Genomic DNA, 22,095 nt, shown 5'->3' on the forward strand with positions numbered 1-22,095 from the left:
GATGGTAGCAGCTGTTCCTGAACCTGGTGGTGGAAGTCTTATGTGACCTTTACCTCTTTCCTGACGGCAGCAGTGAGAACAGAGCATGTACTGGGTGGTGTGAATCCTTAATGATTGCTTCTACTCTCCAATAGCAGCGTACTGAATCTGGAACTCTACAGACGGAGGGTTGAATGCTCAGTTACTGAATGTATTCAAGAGAGTCACTGACAGACCTTCAGATGTTAAGGGAGAGATGAGTGTTAGGGAGTGGGATTGTGATAAAGACCAGCCCCCACACTGATCCCACTGCCCCACTCTCAGCTGTCCATAGGTGTCTCTAGTCACCTTGTTCTGTCAGCAAGCTGGACTGTGGGTTTGTCTTCAGTCTGAAGCTCACACCCCTACCCTTCCCCCCCACCCCACAACAGACCACCACCAGCCCTCAACAATAGAGTGTAGTAATATTAGAGATTCAAATAGTAAGAGATTACCTAAATTAGTATGTGAGTGGAAAGAAAAAGTTGGAGAACCACTGTTTTAATCGTACCTAATTAACTCATTATGTGCATGATTTCATAACTCCAAAGGAAATGGGCCAATGACAATTTTTCTCAAGCAACATATTTCAGTAACAATTGGATCTAGAGCAGTGATTCTCAACCTTTACACCCCACCCCCCCTCCCCTCACATACCACCAATGGCATAGAGAATACTTAAAATGGTATGTGATTGGAAAGAAAAAGTTTGAAAAACTCTGATATAAATCAATACTTGCAGTGTATTTTCCCACACTTTTATAAATTGTGCACTTATGTTTTATTAAATTGTGTGTGTATTTTCCCATGCTATTTTATAAATTGTGTGCATGTTTCATTTCTTTCAAAATATTTAGTTTAATAAAGAACACACCTAAAAAGTGCAATTCAATAATATGATATTGAACTAAGGTTACACAAACTTAATAAGGAATTCAGTATAACAAAAACATACATGGAATTGTAAATCACATCTATAATTCATATTATAAATGGTATATATCTTTTCTTTTTTCTTTGGCTTGGCTTCGCGGACGAAGATTTATGGAGGGGGTAAAAAGTCCACGTCAGCTGCAGGCTTGTTTGTGGCTCACAAGTCCGATGCGGGACAGGCAGACATGATTGCAGCGGTTGCAAGGGAAAATTGGTTGGTTGGGGTTGGGTGTTGGGTTTTTCCTCCTTTGCCTTTTGTCAGTGAGGTGGGCTCTGCGGTCTTCTTCAAAGGAGGTTGCTGCCCGCCAAACTGTGAGGCGCCAAGATGCACGGTTTGAGGCGTTATCAGCCCACTGGCGGTGGTCAATGTGGCAGGCACCAAGAGATTTCTTTAGGCAGTCCTTGTACCTTTTCTTTGGTGCACCTCTGTCACGGTGGCCAGTGGAGAGCTCGCCATATAATACAATCTTGGGAAGGCGATGGTCCTCCATTCTGGAGACGTGACCCATCCAGCGCAGCTGGATCTTCAGCAGCGTGGACTCGATGCTGTCGACCTCTGCCATCTCGAGTACTTCGACGTTAGGGGTGTAAGCGCTCCAATGGATGTTGAGGATGGAGCGGAGACAACGCTGGTGGAAGCGTTCTAGGAGCCGTAGGTGGTGCCGGTAGAGGACCCATGATTCGGAGCCGAACAGGAGTGTGGGTAAGACCCCAACAATGAAGACGCTGTTTACATCCGGTACCGCACGGATGGCAGTCTCTTCAATCTGAGGCGCCTGCAAGCTCACACCAAGACAAAAGAGAAACTTGTCCGTGAACTACTCTTTGCAGATGATGCCGCTTTAGTTGCCCATTCAGAGCCAGCTCTTCAGCGCTCGACGTCCTGCTTTGCGGAAACTGCCAAAATGTTTGGCCTGGAAGTCAGCCTGAAGAAAACTGAGGTCCTCCATCAGCCAGCTCCCCACCATGACTACCAGCCCCCCCACATCTCCATCGGGCACACAAAACTCAAAACGGTCAACCAGTTTACCTATCTCGGCTGCACCATTTCATCAGATGCAAGGATCGAAAATGAGATAGACAACAGACTCACCAAGGCAAATAGCGCCTTTGGAAGACTACACAAAAGAGTCTGGAAAAACAACCAACTGATAAACCTCACAAAAAGGTATATATCATTTATTGGGGAAAAACTCTAATAGCACAAAGAAAATAGTAAAGGAGCGTAAGTTTTATTAAATTGTGCACATATTCTCCCATGTTCTTTTATAAATTGTACGCGCGTTTTATTCCCAATACAATTTTCCCAACTCTTCTATTAATTGTTATATTAATAAAAGTTTGATAGTAAACCCTTGTGTCCAGATTAGTTTCTCACAAACCTGACACTTTCTCAACACAACAATGACAAGTGTGGGAACTGACAGCGGGCAGCCAGGAGAGTCTCCCGACATCCCCACTACCACCCATTATTTGGGAAAAAGGTGGGTCTAATATGCCATCAAATACTGTATGTTATACATGACACTAGATGTGTTACACGTCCCACCTCTTTTGTTCCCAGAATGCTGGCTTGCTGTGTAAAAAAACACTGACCCGACATTATGCTGCTTGGTTTGGTTCAGTGTAAACGACCACAGCTAGCTTCATGCCGGGTCTTTCTTGCAGCAATATAGAGGGATTTCTGTCTAAAAAACATATTAGATAGATTCAGAGAATGGGCAAAGTGGCAAATTAAATATAATGTTACAGGCCCAGAGGACCCCAAAACCCAACAGCAATAGAACTTCACCAAGACAAATAGTTATTTAAGCAAAAGTTGCTTTTAATTTTCTTTAAACATAAAAACAGGATCAAACTTTAACTTATTACTATTAACTTAACCCCCTTCTAATTCTAAGCACACATGTATGTAATGTGTATACAAGTTCAGGAAAGTTATTTGGTTCACAGTCCAACCTCACATCTCACTCCTCCAAGTTCACCAGTATCAGTCAATTCTTATACTGTGCACAGAATTTAACATTTATGAATTTTCACCAAGCTTTAGTGAAAAGGTAAATGGTTACCACTCAGGAAGGTTCTCATTGGTTTCAGAGTTTCATTGCTCATTGGACACACATAAACTTATTTACTTCCATCAGTCATTTCAGTGTCTTGCCAAAGAAACTTGCCCCATCAGGGTTTTCCAAATGATAACCTCTTCCTCCAGGTCACCCCAGAGTTCCTCTCGTTTTTCTCTTATTTCAGATGAAACACTCTAGCCAGCCATTTCCTCTTGTAAGGACCACAAGGGTTTTCACCAGAACTCACAACCCGCCTTCTAAAATGGGGTCTTCGACAAACTGCCCCAGCTTGTCATGCTGCAGCTTCCAAAAGCCACTTCAGAAGAACTCCAACTGAATTCTCTCGCTCTCTTAGAGAAAGTCTGTTTAGTCTTCTCCCTCTCTCTGCTTGAAAAATCACATGACCTTCTTAGAACAGATTGCAGCACCGGAATAATTTTCTCGAGCCTGGCCATCTGTTACTTTCAAAACAATTGTCCATTTACTCCACAGCATTAGTCCAATTAACACCTACTTGTGAAGTCTCCACAGGCTTTCTTCAAAGATTCTGTAATGTTACTGTGGACATGACGTCTCTCCTTATGCATAGCTCTTACATTTTAAATGAGATCTCTTTTGTGAAGCATTTGTTTGTTTGTGAAGTGACCTACTCTCTAAACTCCCCCCACAATCTATCTCTACTAAAAACATTTATATACAAAATATAATATAACCCATCACAATAATGTTGGAAAGTGTACAGTCATGCACTTTGGTAGAACAGACTATTATTTGGATAGGAGAAATTCAGAGGCACAAATTGTTACAATTGGGAGGCAAACAAACAAATGGGTTAAGTTTAACACAAAATTTATTAACAAACTAACAATATTAGAATTACCCCAATAAATTTAACACCTAAACACCAGCCTTAATGGGAACTCTATATAAACAACAGACTGAATGTGGGGAGAAAAATCCAGACCATTACAGTCCAGGCTGAAATGCCACAAAATTCCCAAAACAAAACCCTCACATCAATCACGTCAAGTCATCAGTCAAGAAGGAACAGTTCACAGATCTAATCTCCAAGTTTGAGATTATTTGTTTCCTTGCCCACTGGTCTTTTAGTTTGAGGCTGTATCCAGATGACTGTGGTGCCTATAGACTTTTCAACCCTGTCAGGGGACATAAGACTGCCTTGAAGTTTGAGTGTGGCCACAACCACCTTTACCCAGGAATTTTCACAATGACCTCCTGGTCACCATGAGATTCACACCTCCAAACCCCTCTTTAGGGTTACCAAGTGACCTTCTGTCACACGAGTCCTCTTCTTTGGACACCTTGGTTTGAGTGGTCCTGTGACTCCTGTCACACAGTCCTCCTCTTGAAAGGGGACGGGAGAGACACTGGTCAGTCCCACCCTCACTCTGGGTATCAGAATTCCCCAAACTGCTGTCAGGACATTAGTGCTGGACAAAGTAGCTCAGACTTATTTTTCCCACTGAAACTACTGGGTCAGCACACTGACATACAGCTCCAGACAGCAGTGCTAGCACCCATGAACAGCTCACTGAAGCTGTCAGATGAGCACTCATCATCAGACTAACTGACTGACTGCCTATAGTCCAAACTACCAACCAACCTCTCTAGAACAAGCACGCTGGGGTTTTTTTAAACTGCCCAGCGCTGTCTCCAGCTCTCCCCATTGGTGGAGAGGTTAACAGCTGCAAGCTCGCTCTCCTGCAAGCCCACAAACTTTCAGCGCATGGTTCCTGTGCTTTGATAGCTGTCAAAGTCCCCTAGTGGTAGCACCTAGCAGTTGTCAATCCCTTGCAGTAGGTTCTGTCCTGTCCTCAGTCAAAAATAAAATTGTCCAAGGTTCATAACAAAAAGGACTCGGAAGTCCTCCTGCAGGGTACCCTAAAGGTTAACCTCCAGGTTCAATCAGTGGTGAAGAAGGCAAATGCAATGTTGGCATTCATGTTGAGACTTTATAAGGCACTGGTGAGGCCTCACTTTGAAAATGGGGTACAGTTTTGGGCACCTTATTTAAGAAAGAATGTGCTGGCATTGGAGAGGGTTCAGGGAAGATTCATAAGAATGATTCCTGGAATGAATGGATTAATACATGAGGAATGTTTGTCGGCTCTTGGACTGTACTATTTGGAGTTCAGAAGAATGAGGAGGGACCTCATTGAAGCATTTTGAATGCTGAACAGCTTGGACAGAATCAATGTGGCAAAGATTCCCATGGTAGGGGAGTCTAGGACAAGAGGGCACAACTTCAGGATTGAAGTGTGCCCATTTAAAACAGGTGCGGAGGATTTTCTTTAGCCAGAAAATGGTGAACCTCTGGAATTTGCTACCATGTGGCTGTGGAGACCAGGTTATTGGGTGTATTTAAGGCAGAGATTGATAAGAATCTGAATAGTCAGTCAAAGATTATAGGGAGAAAGCAGGGGAGTGGGGATGAGTGGGAGAATCAATCAGGTCATGATGGAATGGCAAAGCAGACTCAATGGGCTGAGTCATCTTCTCTTCTTGTATCTTATGGTCACATCCTTCTTGTGCATTTGTTGGTAAAATGCCAGGATGAAAACTAATGGAATGAATTGCAAATACCATGCTTGCAATGAGGTAGATGTTTGTCACACAGATGGTGCATTTGTGCAAGAGCATAGAAGACTTTTTTCAATTAATTTGGTGTTTGGGGTTAAAAGTGTGCTGCTACAGTGACCTTTCCTAGCCAGCACTTTGCTCAACCCTACAGTTTGTCACACATTTCCTTTCCAAACCCTGTCTGTATTTCTCTGGCATCTATCATTTACTCAAGGATCTGCTCATAATTAGAGCCAAATTCTGTGGAACCAGAATTTTTCAGATCTGCCTTTTGGTTTCTCCATAGAGGCTCTATTCAAATCAGTCACGATGGAAAAACTTTGCAGATTCTGCAGTGATGATGATGAGTAAAGCTGCAGTGCAGAGGTAAAATAACACAGGAGACCACTCATTCTCAGTAAATGCATTTTTATTGAAGTGATTAGCCACATATCAAGCCAATTTTAAAACTGTAATACACAATGAGCAAGTTCATCTTGGGGTTCACCCATTTCAAAATATGGTTTAGCCCTTAACTAACAGTAAAAGTGGACATTTGTTGTCAGAAGAACGTACCCACAATTGTTCAAACACAACATGCAAGAAAAAAGGCCAAATAAATATCATCTACCATGATGGGGAGGCCATGGAAGATTCTTGTAGAAATCTGTAATCAAAATTTTCTGGAACTGATTTTGTTCAAGGACCTCAATCTTAAAATTGGCAAAACAAAGAAAAAGATTTCCTGCATTACAGGGGAAAGTACAAGACTTGGGGAATGCAGAGTGGGATTAATGAAATGAGCAAATAGGCAAAAGATCAATTTAACATGAATAATTGCTGAGATCACATTCAAGGAGTTTAAAAAAAAATAAAACAGATAATCTAGAAATCTGCATTTTGAACATCATATTTTCCCGCTAATTTCTGTCTCCACATAATCCTGCTGAATCTCAAGATGTTATCATCAGGTAGAAATGCTGGGCATTCTCCTGCAACGCACTAGAGGGAACAGTCTGAAGCACATTGGTCTACAAGATGTTCTCCACTTTATCAATTAATTGAAGATTTTGTTTTGCATTACAGGAAGTGTTCTATGATATTCAACACAGAATTCTAAATGATAACGCTAACCCTCTCTATTAGTTCTCAACTTTTTTCTCTTCTTCCCAACCCCCGTTCCCACCCCACCCATCTATGCGCACCTATTGCCAGTTACCTGTAGACATCCCCGTCCGCCACCTTTTCATTTGGACACCTGCCTGATTTTTGGCATTGCTGAAGAAGTGCTCAGGCCTGAAATGTTGACTGCCTTCTGCTTTCTGTGGGAGCATCCTACAGATACTGCATGCTCTGCTGAGTTTCTTCAGCACTTTTGAGTACTGCATATTATTAACCTTCAGTGTCCCTTCAATTTTATGAATGTCATAGTCCTAAGGACTCAAATGAAACTCTTACCAAGGGGGTTAGAGGTCTTAAAACAGTAATAGAACTAATTGAAAAGTTAAGAATTTCCATTTTTAACCTCATTAAAATTCTAATGCTTGCCCAATCATGTTTACAATTGGTCTGAAACCTACATAAGAGTAAATATGCTAAGAAAAATGCAAAATGCAGAGGGAATACAGAAATCAGCCATTGGTCCTGGAACAGAGAGGACTTTCCAAACACAAAAGAAACAACCCAAGGTATTTTACACATCACTTACAAAGCTTGTGATCTGAGAGAGTAGAAGACTTCAGCAATTTAAAAAAAAAATCAGTTGTTATAACACAAATACCATGCCAGATTAATCCTCATCATTTAGAACTTGCAAGACAATTCCTACATATAATTTGTGACTTAAGTGATCAATGCTCCAAATAACTTCCAAAACAAAGAAAGTATGTGACCACAAAGAATTCATGGTCATCAAGCTGTTTTAAATAGATAAAAGGCAAGATGGATTTTCTTTCAAGTGAAATACACCATAAACTATTTCAATATCCGTTACATACTTGATCAAAACTTCAGAAATCTGATCCAAAAATAAAAACACAGATGTTGGAAAATAGAGAATTTGATGAAAAGTAATCCACCCAAAATGTTAACTCTGCTTCTTCATGCACATCGGCTCCTTGGCCAGCTGAACATTCCCACCATTATTTCATACTGAGATTAGCTTTATGGGCACCTGGTATTTTCTTCAAGCAAAGGGTAAAGCTGAATGCAGTCTGGTTTTTAAATTTTACAAGAGTCCAAAAAAAAAATGTCAACTACAATTTGAAGATCAAACTATGTTGAAAAAATTATTTAAAGAGGTTTTTTAAATTCTTAGTTATCATAATACCTAGATATTTAATTAATCTTTCACTATTTTAAAAGGAAAATTAGAGTATAGAGTAAGTAGGCCTTTTAGTGGTAATAGTTTGCTCTTATGTGAACCTCTAATGAAAACTTTGTAGTTTTATTTAATCAGACTAAGCAACACTCTCTGGATGGTCACCACTTTCTTTATGATAGGCCGTATTAATTCAATTAAAATGAATATTTTTACAAAAACTTCTATATTTATTTCAATGATTACAAATTTTTATTTACAAGTCTTTCTTCGACACATTGGTATCGTCTATTATGTCATATATATGGCAAGGAAAGAAACTAAGAATAAATAAAAATTATCTACTGAACATAGAAATGATGAAGGACTGTTACCCAATTTTAGATTTTATTATTGGGCAATGAATACAAGGAATATGCTATTGTTCTTACAGTTTGACAATTGGATGGAAACAGATTTGAAATCCCTTAAGAATACTTCCTTACGGGTGGTATTGGGCTCACCTTTACTTCTCTCTATTCCAAAACTAACAAAAAATTTAATAATCAGACATAGTTTGAAGTATTGGAATCAATTTAGGAAATTTTTTGGAATTATGGGATTTATATTTACTCATCCTATTCTACTCAATCTTTTATTGCAACCCGCTATTTTAGATGCAAACTATGAAGAATAGAATCGTCTAGGAATTAAAACTTTAACGATTTTTTAATCCAACAAATTTTTGCATCTTTATAACAAATGTCAATGAAATTGAATCTGCCAAACAGACATTATTTTCTTTCTTCTATCTTTCTTTGGCTTGGCTTCACAGACGAAGATTTCTTTGGCTTGGCTTCGCGGACGAAGATTTATGGAGGGGGTAAAAGTCCACGTCAGCTGCAGGCTCGATTGTGGCTGACAAGTCCGATGCGGGACAGGCAGACACGGTTGCAGGGGAAAATTGGTTGGTTGGGGTTGGGTGTTGGGTTTTTCCTCCTTTGTCTTTTGTCAGTGAGGTGGGCTCTGCGGTCTTCTTCAAAGGAGGTTGCTGCCCGCCAAACTGTGAGGCGCCAAGATGTACGGTTTGAGGCAATATCAGTCCACTGGCGGTGGTCAATGTGGCAGGCACCAAGAGATTTCTTTAGGCAGTCCTTGTACCTCTTCTTTGGTGCACCTCTGTCACGGTGGCCAGTGGAGGGCTCGCCATATAACACGATCTTGGGAAGGCGATGGTCCTCCATTCTGGAGACGTGACCCACCCAGCGCAGCTGGATCTTCAGCAGCGTGGACTCGAAGCTGTCGGCCTCTGCCATCTCGAGTACTTCGATGTTAGGGATGAAGGCGCTCCAATGAATGTTGAGGATGGAGCAGAGACAACGCTGGTGGAAGCATTCTAGGAGCCGTAGGTGATGCCGGTAGAGGACCCATGATTCGGAGCCGAACAGGAGTGTGGGTATGACAACGGCTCTGTATACGCTTATCTTTGTGAGGTTTTTCAGTTGGTTGTTTTTCCAGACTCTTTTGTGTAGTCTTCAAAAGGCACTATTTGCCTTGGCGAGTCTGTTGTCTATCTCGTTGCCGATCCTTGCATCTGATGAAATGGTGTAGCTGAGATAGGTAAACTGGTTGACCGTTTTGAGTTTTGTGTGTCCGATGGAGATGTGGGGGGGGGGGGGGGGGGCTGGTAGTCATGGTGGGGAGCTGGCTGATGGAGGACCTCCGTTTTCTTCAGGCTGACTTCCAGGCCAAACATTTTGGCAGTTTCCACAAAACAGGACGTCAAGCGCTAAAGAGCTGGCTCTGAATGGGCAACTAAAGCGGCATCATCTGCAAAGAGTAGTTCACGGACAAGTTTCTCTTGTGTCTTGGTGTGAGCTTGCAGGCGCTTCAGATTGAAGAGACTGCCATCCATGCGGTACTGGATGTAAACAGCGTCTTCATTGTTGGGGTCTTTCATGGCTTGGTTCAGCATCATGCTGAAGAAGATTGAAAAGAGGGTTGGTGCGAGAACACAGCCTTGCTTCACGCCACTGTTAATGGAGAAGGGTTCAGAGAGCTCATTGCTGTATCTGACCCGACCTTGTTGGTTTTCGTGCAGTTGGATAACCATGTTGAGGAACATTATTTATATATTATCAAATTAGACATTTTATTCATTCTAAACTTTCAGTACTTCCATATCTTCTGGACTCGAATTTCATAGACCACACAAATCAAACTCAGGCCCGCGGGCCAAATTTGGCCCGTGATATAATTATCTTTGGCCCGCAAGATCATATCAAATATGTATTAGAGCTGGCCCGCTGGCCGCCACGCCAGTATAGCACATGCACAGCTAATACTACAAATCTCAGAATGCTTTGCAAATGCGTTGGCGCCAGCTCGTCAGCCCGCTAATTGCCCCCACCTCCTCTCTTTACTTTCATTAGCATCTGCGACCTGTCGCCCAACTCGCATGTAATAAACCCCTTACGAAAAATGGCCAAACGAAAGACAGAAAACAGGACCTTTCAAGACAGGTGGGAGGCAGACTATATGTTCATCATTTAAAAGACAAACCTGTTTGTCATTGAAGCAAGTTATTTGTTTGACTTGTTGGCTTGTGAAAAAAAATACATTTAAAAGGAGCTTAAAGGCTATAGAGAAATACTATTTATTGAATATTTTATTTCTCATTTGTTAATGCTTCTTCTGGAAAGAGTTTAACCAAAACTATTATTAAACATTTATTTTAATCAGAAAAAGTTTAACATTACATATGTTGAAAGAAGAGAAAACATGCAGATGTTGAAAATTTTCAATAAATATTTAGTTTGGCCCATGACTTAGTCCAAGTTTTTAATTTTGGCCCTCTGTAAATTTGAGTTTGACACCCCTGTCATAGACGAACTTTTTGAATTATAATTTGTACATAAAGGTACAATATCCACCTTATATTATAAAATATTGAATTTAAAAACAATTTCTTTAATTAGGATCAAAACTGAATGTGAGAAAGATCTTCATATGTCTACTTCAAAAGAAGATTAGATTTCAATTTTGGCTCTTATCCGTGACGCTAGGCATAGTTTGATTCAATTTAAAGTGGTGCATAGAGTACATTTTTCTAAAGTTAAGATCACTCAAATCTACCCAGATATCATCTCATTGTGTGACAAATGTAAAAGATTTGAAGCCTCTTCTTAGCAGAATATTGGACAGCTATTTTCAGAACATTTTTCGCCATTTTTGGGATTGATGTAGAACCATGCATGTCCAGTGATTGCAATATTTGGCTTCTCCAGTGATGTAAACTTGTATCTAACATCTAACCAAAAACATGTCTTAGCATTTTCTACATTACTGGCTAGAAGAGGAATATTGCTTATATGGAAAGAGGACTTTCCACCCACCCGTAGACAATGGTTACTGGATATTATATCCTTTCTCAGTTTGGAAAAAAAGTCAATGTTCGGAAGATTAAGATCTCTTTGGATAAGACTTGGAGTCCATTTATAGCTTATTTTACAAATTGGAACGATCCAGGTGTGGGCATGTGTCATCAGATCTCTAGAGGCTGTTGCTCGATTTCAAATCTGCTCGAATATCAATTTCAGCCTTGGTTGGTGGATGGGGTTAGATCTTTATAATCAACCTTTTTTTTTCTTTTTTACTATTCACTATATGTTTAGATTGAAATACAAATCCATGTATTATTATTACTAAATGATACCATTCCAAATGTACATTATATTTTATTTATATGGACTTGTATGATAAAAAAATCTATAGAAATAATTTTAAAAGAAAAGGAATCCAGTATCGATGGACTGCAGCTTCATTGCAACATTCTTAAAAAAAATTACACAGTGAAGATAGCTGAAACATACATTTATGCATCTTTGGAAATTAAGTTTTAAATTTAATTATTGCTTGCACGTTAAAGCCACTTAATTATCAATATATTCAATATTTTTCCTTCAGATTATATTTTTTACAAAATGTATACACTCTCTTTGTGCATTTAAAATAAATGTAAATTCCTGACAGTTCAAAAAGAACACTGGAGAGTTGAGCTTTAGAAAATTAGAGAAATAGATCAAAGCAATTGTGCTGGTTGCAAAATGGTAAACAATAACTCAAACTCACTTGGAAGGATTAATGCACACAAACATATTGCACCCCTCCAATTAAAATCAGAACGCTGAAAAAAGCCAAAAATAAAATTGAAAGCTGTTTATATGAAGACATGCTGCATTATTTAAAAAGGTAGACAATTAATTATACAGATAAAAATGAGTGTGGTTTTGATGCCATTGCAGAGAATACCCAAGGTTGGGAATTTAATATTCTACATTTATCTTTTAGAATTGGCATAATGGGGAAGTATGGATGAACCAAGCCCACACCGCTGAAGGCCAAGATGGAGGATTCAAGTCAGGAGATCAAACCCTTCTCAAGAAATCTGCCGATGATCTTTGCAAGGACATCAGGGAAGCCAAGAAGCAGTACCAGACTAGGCTCAAGTCCCATGAGAACATCATGATGACTTGGGCAGCCTAGCCTGGAATAAAAAGCAAAACTGGGCAGCATGGCATGCAACAGCACACTACCTGATGAGCTTCATGTTCTCTATGCTCGCTTTAAACGAGGAGGCAAGAGGCAGTGACATTTATCTCTACTACTTTATGTTCTCCAACACCTTGATCACTGCTGCTGAAATCAGAATGGCCTGCTGGAGAGTGAACCATTGGTGGGCAACCGGTCCTTGGACATGTCCAGAGAGCCATGCGCAGATCAACTGGTGGGTGTACAAATATCTGTTTTTTTCCTAAAACATGCCATAGATCACACCCTTTGCAAGGTGACTATTATACCAACACTGAAATAAAAGCACAATAATCAGCCTAAACAACAATCGACCAGTGTCTCTAACATCTACCATCATGAAATCCTTTAAAACGCTGGTTATTGCTTACATCGACTCTTGCCTACCAGCATGCTTCAATTTGCCTTCCATCCAAACATGTCCATGCAGGCACCATCTCCCTGGCCCTTCACTTGACCCTGGAACACCTGGACACCAAGAGCACTTGTTGCAGACTGTTCACCATTGACTTTGAAACTTAAACTTTCAGTTTTCCATTTCTAGCACTGTGCGCTCTCTCTCTCTCTAAATATCCGTTCAGCTTCCAATCCCTCCATCAAACCACTTTAAACCAATCCCTCAGCTGCAGGAGCAAATCTGCCCTTGAGAATATTGGTCCTAGCCTTGATCAGGTGCAATACACAAGAAATATAGGAGCAGGCCCATCGAGCCTGCTCCTCCATTCAATAAGATCATTGCTGATCTGATGGGCTCATCTCCACCTATCTGCCATTTCCCCATAAACCTCAATCCCCTACCACTGCTTCAATGGGCAGATAATTCCATAGACTCACTATCCTCTAGAAAAAGGAGTTCCTCCTGATCTCCATCCTAAATCTACTACCCTGGAGTCTAGAGGCCAAATGCCCTACATCTGTCTCACCTACTAGGGAAAAGAGCTTACCTACCTCTATCTTTTCTATAATTTTCATAATTTTAGGTTTCTATAAACATCCCCTCTCATTCTTCTGAATTTCAGTGTGTATAGTCCCAGACCACTCAATCTCTTCTCACAGACTAACCCCCTCATCTCTGAAATCAACCTGGTTAATTTCCTCTGCACCGTTTCCAAAGCCAGTACATCCTTCCTACAGTCAGGAGACCAGAACTGCATTCAGTATTCCAGATGCAGTCTCACCAGTACCTTGTACAGTTGCATCATAACCTCTCTGCTCCTAAATTCAATCCCTCCAGCAATGAAGCACGAATAAGTCTTTTAAGCGCCACCTTATTGAATGCCTTCTGGAATTCCAAGTAAACAATGCCCATTTGTTCCTCTCTATCTCCTGCACTCATTATATCCGCAAATAACTCCATTAAGTTTGTCAAACAGTATCGGTCTTGGCTGATTGATCATTTTGGTTCCAAATGCCTCGATATTTCTCTTTTATTGATATCTTCAACATTTTCCCCACTACAAATGTTAAACTAACTGGTCTATAGTTATCTGCCTTTTGACTACATCCTTTTTTTGAACAGTTTATGGCATTAACCATCTTCCAATCTGCTGGGACCTTCCCAGAGTCCAAACATTTTTGGTAAATTATCACTAAAGCCTTGACTATAACTTCTGCCATTTCTTTCAGAGCCCTGGGATGCATTCCATCAGGACCAGGGGACTTGTCTACCTTTTGGTCCACATGTTTGCTCAACACTACCTCTTTAGTGATGGATTTTGCATCTAGACCTCACCTCCAATTGCACCTATAACCTCTGTCTTTGGCATGGTAGACGTGTTCTCCATCGTGAAGCTTCAGCCATTTCATCAATTTCTCCCTTCTCAACATTCAAGTGACCTATGCTCACTTTAACCACCCATTTCCATTTTATACAATTTTAAAAACTTTTAGTGTCTGTTTTCATATTTTGTGCATCTTTTTTCATAATCTACATTCCCTTTCTTATTTGCTCACTTTGTAGTTCTTTGTTGCTTTTTAATGTTTTCCCTATCTTCTAGTTTCCCACTGCTCTTGGTGACTTTTAGTTTGATGTCTTCTTTTATTTCCTTAGTTACCCAAGGCTGGCTGTCACCACCCTTACTATCCTTGTTTTGAACTGGAATATACTTTTGTTGAGCACCATGAAAAATCTCCATGCCAGTGTTAAGGGCCCAGAGGACTCCAAAACCCAGCAGCAATAGAAATTCACCAAGACAAATGGTTACTTAAACAAAAGTTGCTTTTAATTTTCTTTAAACATAAAAACAGGATCAAACTTTAACTTATTTCTAATAACTTAACTTCTAATTCTAACCACACGTGTATGTAATGTGTACAAGTTCAGAAAAGTTACTTGATTCACAGTCCAATCTCACTTCTCACTCCTCAAAGTTAACTGGTAAAGAGCATTTCTTATACTGTGCAAAGAATTTAACATTTATGAATTTTCACCAAGCTCTGGTGCTTAAAAATAATTGGTTACCACTCAGGGAGGTTCTTGTTGGTTTCAGAGAGAGATTTATTGCTTGTTGGACACACAAAAATTGATTCCCTCCGATCACCCGAAGAAACTTGCCCCATCATGGGTTTTTCAAATGATAGCCTCTTCTTCTACAGGTTACCACAGAGTTCCTTCTGTTTCCCAGATTTCAGGTAAAACACTCTAGCCAGCCATTTGTATAGACCACAAGGGTTTTCAACAGGCTGAACTCAGAACTCACAACCTGTCTTCAAAATGGGGTTTAAACAAGCTGCCAGCTACCAAAAGCCATTGCAAAACTTGAACTGAATTTTCTCTCTCTCTTAGAGAAAATTTGTTTTGTCTTTGTTCTCTTTTTGCTTGCAAAACCACATGACCTTCATTGTACAGCAAACTGCAACCAGACAGATTGTGGAACCAGACTCAATCTTCGGAGCCGGTTCATCAGTTGCTTTCAAAACAATAATTCATTTACACAGCATCAGTCCAATTAACACCTACTTGTGAAGTCTCTTGCGCTCGGGTTCTTTTATTTGTATCTCCTTAGGAAACCCTTTAGCAAAGCAGTTTTCATTGTCCCTACAAAGGCCCTGGGCCCAGTGTGTCTGGTTTGAGCAAAGCTCTTGCATTTTAAATGAGATCTGTATTGTGAAGTGTTTGTGTGTGACTTACACTACCCCCACAATCTATCTCCTTTAAAAATATATACAATATAAATATTGTTGCTCCTCAACCATCCCTCCATATAGCCTGTGTTCCCAGTCTATACTGGCAAACTCCTCCCTCATTCCCTTGTTTTTTTTCCCTTGTTTAGGTATAATGCACTGGTTTTAGACTTAATTATTGCATCTTTCATTTGGATGAGAAACTCAATCATACTGTAATCATTCTTCCCAAGAGGATCCTGAACTACAAGATCATTAATTTTATTTCTGATTGCACAAGACCAGATCCAAGAGAGCCTGTTCCCTTATAGTTTCAGTAACATGCTGATCACAAATGCATTCTATGAAGACCTCCTTAAATTTGCTTTGATGAACCTGATTTACCCAGTCTATGTGCATGTTAAAAGTTCCTCATAACTGCTGTTCCATTCTTGCATGCCTCCAAAATTTTTTGATTTATTGCCTGTGTTACTGTAACACAGTAACCTACAGACAACTTCCAGCAGTGATTTTTCCCCACCTTTACTATTTCCAATCTCTATCAAGATAGATTCAATATTTTGCTCCTGAGATCTTGTATAATTCTCACTATTCCCCTGATCATCCTTAACTAAGAGCACTACGCCATCTACCTCCCTTACCATCCTGCCTGTCCTTCCATATTACCTGATATCTGTGGCTATTTAATTCCCAATCTTCTAAACACTGCAACCACATTTCTGTAATGGCCACTACTAAATCATTACCCTTTAATTGATTTGTGATTTCACTGATCTTATTTCGAATACTACAGGTATTCATATAAAATGCAGTTGTTTGTACTCATTGTCCTTTTAAAATCTGATCATCTTTGCCTCTTTTTCATTTAACTTTTATATACTCCACTCTTAAATACTCTTTAAAAAAAAAACAATTGCTTTTACTTTACCCATCCTTCTCCAATCTGCTGAACCCACCCCCATGCTCTTTAGATTAAAGACCTATCCACAGTCCCAGTTACATAAATCTCCATGATCCAGGTCCCATCATAGTTCAAAAGTAAATCACGAACATCTGTAGACACTATGGTTGAAGTAAAAAATACAAAATGCTGGAGGAGCAGAGCAGGTCAATCAATGATCTTTATGTAGCAAAGGGAGAAATACATAACCGACGATTCGGGCTTGAGTCCTTCATTATGGTATGAGAGAGTGCTGCCCAGCAAGTGCCTGAACGAAAAGGTTGGGGGGTTCTGGGATGGCAAAGGCAGGAGATGATAGATGGAGAAAGGAGGAAGGGGACAGCAGCAATGAGAGGGGGAAGGAATGGCTGGCTGAGTAAGGGAGGGGAGAATTCGAAAGACAGGAATGGGGAGAGGGAAGAAAAGGTGAGCAAGTTTAAACAATTTCTTGCTCCCCAAATACCAGTGCCAATCCCCATGAATTGGAACCCACTTCTCACATACCAATTCTTCAGCCATGCATTTAACTCTCTTGACCCTGTGCCAATTTGCACGTGGCTCAGGTTGGGATATAGAAATTAGGACTTTTTTTGTTTCCTGCTTTTTAATTTAGTCTCTAGCTCCTCAAATTACTTCAGCAGAACCTTTCCTAGTTTTACCTACATCATTGGCACCCTCATGGATCACGACAACTGGATCACATCTGTACGTGGCCTCTTCGGTCCTTAATTAGCAGTGTAAATTTAATTACACAACTTTTTTTCCACAATATGACAGGCTCAAGTAAAATCAAAGTTCTCTTTCAGATTAATTTTGAAATGTTTCTCACCAACACAAAGAATATTGAAACAGAACCCTTGAGTTGTTGACTTGTTGACCAGCTGATCTGGAAGGCTATCAAATCCTACATGACCAGTAAGATTCAAGTTTCGTAGATCTTCACCCTGAGACTGCAAAATAAAAAGAAAGAAGTTTAGTAACATTAAAAAGCTATTAGACTGTCAGTCATTTGCACAAGCACTGTTTATAACAAAGACACCAAGACTTCACCTCACCTACAGAGGAGGGGTGTCACCGAGGGAAGCACAATCTATTGCCTCACAGATCTGAATGGATATCCACCAAAATTGATTTACAAAAACATTGATATACAAAATAAACATCAGATTCAAAATATTCATCCATTATACTGTATGCAAAATATTTTAAAATTCAATCTGCAAATGCAATGAAAACCCAAGGGTCTTCAAGAGAGGCAAATATAGTATTTCAAATCTCAATGCATATTTACAATAATTATATCTGCAAGTAGATATAAATGACAACCACCCCAACACTCCACCCTCCTCCCAGCCAAACAGATATGGGGAACTCCGTGCCTATTCAGCTCCTGCAGTCTTTAAAGGATTATCCTTTCTATTTCTGTGCCCTCTGGTCCTAGTCTTTCCCACACTGGAAACACCTTCTCCAAGTCCACTATCTAGTCCTTTCAATAGTCTGTATGTTTCAATGAGATCCCCTTATCTTAAACTCCAGTGAGTGCTTGTCCAGAAACATCAAACTACCCTTTCATATTAAACCTAATCTCTCTCTCTACAACAGACCAATGTCCCTACTTGCTTCAGAGGGCCACCATCATACCAGCACAAAAGCAGAAAATAGGGCTAAATAATTACTGACCGGTGGATTTGACATCCAATATCATGAAGTGCTACATCACCCACCAAATAACAATAGTTTAGTGGCACAGGAAATAAATAGAGAGATAAGTGAGGCATGTAATAATGATACAACAGTAGTCATGGGGGACTTCAACTTCCACATAGATTGGGAAAATCAAGTTGGTCGTGGGAGTTTGGAAGAGGACTTCATAGAATGCATCTGCGATAGCTTTCTTGAGCAGCGTGTTAAGGAACCCACAAGAGAAAATGCTCTCCTAGATCTAGAGTTGTGCAATGAGATAGGTAGAGTAAATGATGTAATAGTCAGAGACCATCTGGGAAATAGCGATCATAGTATGATTGAATTTCTTATTCAGATGGAAGGGCAAATAGTTAGATCTAAAACTAATATATTATGCTTAAAAAGGGGTGACTACCATAGGATGAGGGAGGAATTGGGCAGAGTGGACTGGGAGCACAGGCTAATTGATGAAACAGTTGAGGAACAGTGGAAGATTTTCAGAGAAATATTTTGTAATGCTCAACAAAAATATATTCTGGTCAGGAAAAAGGGCAGCAAGGGAGGGAAAAATCAACCGTAGTTAACAAAGGAAATAAAGGAGAGTATAAAATTGAAGGTGCAGGTGTACAAAGCTGCAAAGAGCAGTGGGAAACTGGAAGATTGGGAAAACTTTAAGAGACAACAGGGGGTTACAAAGCAGGTAATAAGAAATGGGAAAAAGGATTATGAAACTAAATTGGCACAAAATATAAAAATAGAAAGCAAAAAATTTTATAAATATATAAAACGAAAGAGAGTGGCATGAGTTAACATAGGACCCTTGGAGGATGAGAAAGGAAAACTGGTAGCAAAAAATGAGGAAGTGGCCGAGGCATTAAACAAATATTTTGTGTCAGTCTTCACGGTGGAAAACACGTCCAGCGTGCCCAAATGCGGAGTTAAGGATGCGAATGTTGGGGAGGGCCTTGATAAAATAGTTGTTACAAAGGAAGTAGTGATGGAGAAACTAATGGGACTAAAGCCAGACAAATCACCTGGTCCTGATGATATGTATCCAAGGGTTCTGAAGGAAATGGCAGAAGTTATGGTTGATGCATTGGTGGTCATATACCAAAATTCCTTGGATTCGGCAGGTCCCGGCAAACTGGAAGACAGCAAACGTCAAGCCACTTTTTAAGAAGGGATGTAGGCAGAAGACTGGAAATTATCAGCCAATTAGCTAGACGTCTGTAGTTGGAAAAATGCTTGAAGCCGTCATTAAAGATGAAATAGTGAAACTTTTGGAACGTAAGGGTTCAATCAGGCAGACGCAGCATGGTTTTATAAAGGGAAGATCTTGTTTGACAAACTTGTTAGGATTCTTTGAGGAGATAATGGGTGCAGTGGATAGAGGGGAACAGGTTGATGTTGTATATTTGGATTTCCAGAAAGTGTTTGATAAGGTGCCGCACAAGAGACTTATCAGTAAGTTACAGGAAAGTGGAGTCCGGGGAAGTCTATTGGCCTCGATTGAAAATTGGTTGTCTGAACAGGAGGCAGAGAGTCGGGATAAAAGGGAGTTTTTCAGCTTGGCAGAGAGTGGTAAGTGGGGTGCCGGAGGGGTCAGTGTTAGGCCCACAACTGTTCATCATTTACATTGATGACTTGGAGGAGGGAACAAAATGTGGTGTAGCCAAGTTTACGGATGACACCAAATTGAGTGGAAGAGCAAATTGTAATGAGGATGTGGAGAGTCTGCAGAGGGATATAGTTAAGCTGGATGAGTGGGCAAAGGTCTGGCAGATGGAGTACAATGTTAGTAAGTGTGAGGTTATCCACTTTGGCAAGAAAAATAAAAGAGCTGAATATTATTTAAAGGGTGAAAAACTACAGCATGCTGTAGTGTAGAGGGACTTGGGAGTACTTGTGCATGAATTGCAAAAAGTTAGGTTGCAGATGCAGCAGGTTATTAAGAAGGCAAATGGAATGTTGGCCTTCATCACTAGAGGAATTGAATTCAGGAGTAGGGAGATAATGTTGCAACTGTATAAGGTAGTGGTGAGACCGCACCTGGAGTACTGTGCCCAGTTCTGGTCTCCATATTTGAGGAAGGATATACTGGCTTTGGAGATGGTCCAGAGGAGGTTTACTAGGTTGATCCCTGGGATGAAGGGGTTGACTTATGATGAAAGATTAAATCGTCTAGGATTGTTTTCGCTCGAGTTCAGAAGAATGAGAAGAGATCTTATAGAAACATATAGGATTATGAAGGGTATGGATAGGATAGATGTAGGAAGGTTTTTTGAGCTAGCCGGGGAAACTAAAACAAGAGGACATAGTCTCAAGATTCGGGGGAGTAGATTTAGGACAGAGATGAGGAAAAATAGTTTTTCCCCCAGAGAGTAGTGAATGTTTGGAATTCTCTAACCAGGGAAGTGGTTGAGGCTGCCTCATTAAACATATTTAAAATTCAGTTAGATAAATTTTTACATGATAGAGAAATTAGGGGATATGGGGAGAAGGCAGGTAGGTGGAGTTAGGTCATAAATTAGATCAGCCATGATCGTATTGAATGGCGGAGCAGGCTCAATGGGCCATTTTTGGCCTACTCCTGTTCCTACTTCCTATGTTCCTATGAGCTTGGCTCACATCAACTCGAGCCTACCAACCAGACTTGCCGCACCTCAACTTGCCTACCAGCCAAACATCCAGTGCAGATGCCATCTACCTAGTCCTCTACACAGCCTGAGAACACTTGACCAGCAAGAACACCCATGTCAGACTAGACTGCAACTCTGCTTTCAATACCATAGTCCCTAACAAATTCATCCCAAACCTTAAGATCCAGGCTTCAGTGCCCCCCTCTGCAACTGGATCTTCAACTTCTTGTCTAACAGATCAAAATTAATGGAGATGTGCAACAAACATTTCCTCTATAATCACATTCAACAGTGCTACTCCTCAAGGATATGTGTACTCAAATCCCCTACCATGCTCCCTCTACACCCACCACTTTATAACTAACTAGCGTTCCAACTCCCATCTTCAAATTTACCGACGATGCAAGTGTGCTAGGTATCAAATAGCAATGAGAATACAGGGAAGAGATTGGAAGTTTAGTGTCATGGTACCAAGCTAGTAACCTCAATAAGATGAAGGAGATTATCACCATCTTCAGGAGAGCACCTCATAAAATGGTACTGAAATTCAAAGAGTTAGATAGCTTCAAGTGCTTAGTTACAAATATGTCCAAATGACAAGCACATTGATGCAATAATCAAGAAAGCACACCAACACTCTAATTTCTTAGTGGTGCTGTTCTGAGGAAGTTCAACATGTCCCCCAACAATGTCCACGGGTGCACCATCAAAACCACACTTTCTAGATACAGCAGAGCTTGATATGGGAGCTGCTTGGCTCAATCTTGGTAGGAACTTTAGCAGACAGTGAATGCAGCTCAGAACACAAGGTAATCTACCCTCACCTCCATGTATTTCATCTACATCATCTACTGCCTGGGAAAGGTAGGCAACACACTGAGGGACTCATTGCATCCCAGACACACTCTCTTCCCCCTTCCACAGGGAGAGGCTTAAGAGTGAAAAACCTTGCATTAACAACCTTAAAGATAGTTTCTTCCCTGCAGCTGTCAGCTTCCTGAATGAACCCCAAAACAATGCTACCATGCTTGGTGCTAATTGCTCTTCTTTTCATTGTAATCCTATGCCTCCTCCTGTTTGTTTATAGAAGAAACCTTCTCACTGTACACATATTGGGTATTTTGTGACAAACTTAAACTTACACACCTGATCACCTTGATGCTGGTTGTGGAATGGTGTATGCAAGAGCACACATTTGTAAATAGCTCATCATATTTAACCTGC

General features: G+C 40.3%; 1 protein-coding gene across 8 annotated transcripts in view; it reads right to left on the reverse strand.

The window, feature by feature from the left end:
* LOC138757713 (septin-11) overlaps positions 1 to 22,095 on the reverse strand; it is a 116,895-nt gene that overhangs the window by 52,232 nt on the left and 42,568 nt on the right. For 7 of the 8 annotated variants that reach the window (XM_069925460.1, XM_069925457.1, XM_069925459.1 and 4 more), the window contains exon 2: positions 17,379 to 17,499. In XM_069925460.1, coding sequence (XP_069781561.1) covers positions 17,379 to 17,499 — 121 coding nt within the window. Of the gene's footprint in view, positions 1 to 17,378; positions 17,500 to 19,266; positions 19,377 to 22,095 lie in introns of all 8 variants that reach the window. The other variant, XM_069925465.1, reaches the window with a different exon arrangement.

This window comes from Narcine bancroftii, chromosome 3 (genome assembly GCF_036971445.1).
Source record: "Narcine bancroftii isolate sNarBan1 chromosome 3, sNarBan1.hap1, whole genome shotgun sequence".
In the NCBI taxonomy this organism is placed as follows: Eukaryota; Metazoa; Chordata; class Chondrichthyes; order Torpediniformes; family Narcinidae; genus Narcine; species Narcine bancroftii.